This window comes from Nomascus leucogenys, unplaced genomic scaffold (genome assembly GCF_006542625.1).
Source record: "Nomascus leucogenys isolate Asia unplaced genomic scaffold, Asia_NLE_v1 2704_27818_qpd_obj, whole genome shotgun sequence".
NCBI lineage: Eukaryota > Metazoa > Chordata > Mammalia > Primates > Hylobatidae > Nomascus > Nomascus leucogenys.
This window is the reverse complement of record NW_022096297.1, coordinates 953-4,688: the sequence shown is the minus strand read 5'-3', so window position 1 is coordinate 4,688 and position 3,736 is coordinate 953. Positions and strand designations below refer to the sequence as shown.

The window sequence follows — 3,736 nt, the reverse complement described above, 5'->3', positions numbered from 1 at the left end:
TCAGCACAGGCATCTTGGGGTCCATTGTGTTAGGAGTCATGGAATCCATCGCTGGTTGCTGCCTGGGCCTGGCCAAGGCTGACCGAGTTAGATGTGGGGTCCCTCTGTGGACTCACGTCTAGACCCCAGCGTCCCTCCAAATTTCTCAACTGCCCTTGCCACCAGAGTTATTTAATGTACCCAACAGAAAGTAACCCAGGATATTAGGACACCTGATCCCAAATCACCCTTAAATAGGGAAGTCTCCTCCTGTTTGTGCACGGCTGCTCTTGCTACAGGAGACTCGGGACAGAGGACTGCTGTCTGCCCTATCTGGTCACTCTGCCTAACTTCAGGATCTGTAAGTAACACAAACCTTAAACTCTCACATTGAGGTTTCAACATTGAAGCTGTGCCCCCAGTCTGACCTGTGACTCCTGGACCACCCCAGAGGGACCTAGTGGGTGAATTCCCTGCTGTGCATTTCTCTCTGAACCTCTGGTGGTTGCCTGGGGCACTGGCTACCAGCTAAGTTAATAGAGAAACTCAGGAAATTTGCTTTGAAATACACGTGTCCTACTTGACATGTCTAATGGAGACAATAGCAGCTCCTTGAAACATTATTTTATTTTGAGAGGAGCCTATCCTGCTCCTTGGTCTGTTTTTCAATCAGGTTACTTGTTATTTGCTTTTGAGTTGTTTGACTTCCTTATGTATTTGGATATTTACCCCTTCTACCACCTAGGGTTTGCAAATATTTTCTCCCATGTTCTGGGTCACGTTCTCACTCAGTTGTTTGTTTTTTGATTTTTGCCATTCAGATGCTTTAATGTTCAATGCAGCCCCACTTGTCTATTTTCCCTTTCATTGCCTGTGTCTTTGCTGTCACAGCAAAGATATCATTACCAACATCAGCGTCAAAGTGTTATCTTCATACGTTCCTCTCATCATTTTATGGTTTCAGGTCTATGTTTGGGTCTTCGAAACATTTTTTTTTTTTTTTTTTTTTTTTTTTGAGACGGAGTCTCGCTGTCGCCCAGGCTGGAGTGCAGTGGCGCCACCTCGGCTCACTGCAAGCTCCGCCTCCCGGGTTCACGCCATTCTCCTGCCTCAGCCTCTCCGAGTAGCTGGGACTACAGGCGCCCGCCACTATGCCTGGCTAATTTTTGTATTTTTTAGTAGAGACGGGGTTTCACCGTGGTCTCGATCTCCTGACCTCGTGATCCGCCCGCCTCGGCCTCCCAAAGTGCTGGGATTACAAGCGTGAGCCACCGCGCCCGGCTTTTTTTTTATTTGTGTATGTAGCATATGATAAAAGACCACATGTATATGAACATCAAATCCTATCTTGGTATACAAAGTTTTATACCATTTTTAATTCTTATTCACATCTCAGTAGAGCAGGAAAAATTTCTTTTGGATGTAGACGAACTTTTTACCTCGATATCACTGTGTTCATTTCACCCATCACGTGATAGGGTCATGGTCCCCTTCACACTGGCTCCTACAGGAGGCTACTCACCCCATGCCTTCATGAGGGTGGTCACGCCCTTGATGCCTGCAACAAATGACTCTTCACTTGATAGGAATTTATGCCTGCTTCCAGAGTGTAGACCTCCAGGGAGTAGTGGGGCCATCTGCAGAAAATGACACGTTTGCTCCCTGAACTTATTGAACAAAAGCACTGCTGTTAAAAAGTAAATAGGTAATGAAGTGAGAAACAGGAAAAACATGCCAGGACCCTCATCTCCACCATCCTCTCCAAACGCCTGCTCCATCTACACACACTTTCTAGTGTGAATAGAGACTCACACTAGAATAAAAGCTGAGAGATCAAAGGAGGAAAAGAGGGACATTGAGACCAATGGGATCCCACACAATCTCCAATGAAATTCACACCTCCTCTCACTGAGAAGTTGCAAAGTCTCTTGTCTCCGAGGCTTCTCTCTGCAGACCTATAAACTCAGGCTAACTCCTCTCTCCCCACACATCTGCTCCTGCTCTCCCTCCTCCAGGTCACTGTAGCCATGAGGACCCTTGCCCTCCTCACCGCCACCGTTCTCTTGGTGGCCCTGCAGGCTCTGGGGGAGCCACTTCAGGCAACAGCTGATGAAGCTGCAGCCCAGGAGCAGACTGGAGCAGATGATCAGGAAGTGGCTCATGCCTTTACATGGGATGAAAGTGCCGCCCTTCCGCTTTCAGGTGAGACAGCCCGGCATACAGAGCTGCAGGGTCTAGAGGGATGGACGGGAGACAGAGTCTGGAATCGAGTCTCAATTGTCCATGTCACTTAGGTGGCTTCATTTAGCATCTCTGGTCCTTGGTTTTCTCATCTATAACTTGCATAGAGAGCCCAATAAATCTAACAGGTCTTCTGTCTTTAAAGACTTGAGGCTGCTCTGCCTGGAGAATAGCCATTATTTTACTCCTTTACTTTCTTAATAATCCTTACACTTTAGAAAAAATAAATAAGAAGGAAAGACTTGATTCCAAGATATGCCTGTGAAACTCGGTAGGTTTAAGATATGAAGAGACAGTCTGACTAGTTCTTTCTGGATCTAAACAAGTAGACTTCATTACAAGGACAATATTTTACTGTATCTACAGAATGGATTTTAAAAAGTAGAGCCAAGCCTAAGAGGGTGTTCAGGTGTGTGTGATGGGGCAGAAGCACAAAACTGAGAGCAAATGAGAATGAGTCTCAAATCCTGTGTGACCAGCACTGCTCTGTGTATTTATTCCTATTCACTGAGGTTGTTCATGCCACTGGCCCTAATGCAGACAACATCACTCATCAGCTGGCACGTGACTTCTCCAAGATTCCCTTTACAACCCACTGTTGACCTTGGTGATCCATTTATGATGCTGTCTCTGTGTCCCCAGGCTCAGGGAGAGGCTTGAGGTGCATTTGCAGAAGACCAATTTGCCTTTTGGCTCTACGTCGCTTTGGGACTTGCGCCTTTGGTAGATTCTACCAGATCTGCTGCCGCTGAGCTTGCAGAATCAAGAAAAATAAGCTCATTATTTCCTTTGAGAGTAAAAGAAATTCTTACTATTCCTGTACCTTGTCCTCAATTTCATTTTCTCATCCTAAATAAATACCTTATCGCAAGATTTCTGTCTTTACATCTCTTTCACATTTGATGTGTCTTTGTGTCTCAAGACACTTGGCATGCACCTACGAGAACCCTAAGTTTTTAAACAAAATAAATTCCAAATTCTAGGAATTTGAAGCAGGATTTGGGCTTCAGACTCTAACTGAAAAGAAGGCCCATATGATACCACCAATCTCCCCATCCACTGCTCTGTCTTTTCACTCTGCCTCATTTTCTCTGGATCCACTCAAAGAGCTCCCATGTACTGGGCAAACAATCGGTGTCAGCTTAAAGTTCATGCAGCACAAAATCGTTACTTCTCCGGGAAAACCACCATCCTCTGTGCTAAATAATTCGAGTTTCACTGAACAATGCCAGATTCTACATTTTCCTTTTAAGACATAGGGTTACATGAGATCCACTGAAACAACTTTCATTAAGAGGGAAATGGGTTGTTAGCAAAGGCGGCACGCATGGAACAGAAAGCACAGCAGTTCACACAGGCAGGTCCTCATTAAGAGCACCCTCCCAGCCAGGTCTACTAAGACACGGATTTGACACCCATAAAGTTGTCTTCACACCCAGAAAACGCACAAGCACAAATGCTGCACTGCACTTTGCAACACGCACTCTCCTGTGTTGCCTTAAAGCCGCTGAGAATC

General features: G+C 45.6%; 1 protein-coding gene across 1 annotated transcript; it reads left to right on the top strand.

Annotated features, from left to right (window-relative positions):
• The first annotated feature begins 291 nt into the window (after positions 1–291).
• Positions 292–3,085, top strand: LOC115833882 (theta defensin subunit D-like). Its single transcript, XM_030808694.1, has 3 exons — positions 292–340; positions 1,995–2,181; positions 2,863–3,085. Exons 2-3 carry the CDS (start codon positions 2,007–2,009, stop codon positions 2,970–2,972), a joined length of 285 nt encoding a protein of 94 aa, XP_030664554.1. The 5' UTR covers positions 292–340; positions 1,995–2,006; the 3' UTR covers positions 2,973–3,085.
• Positions 3,086–3,736: the final 651 nt, after the last annotated feature.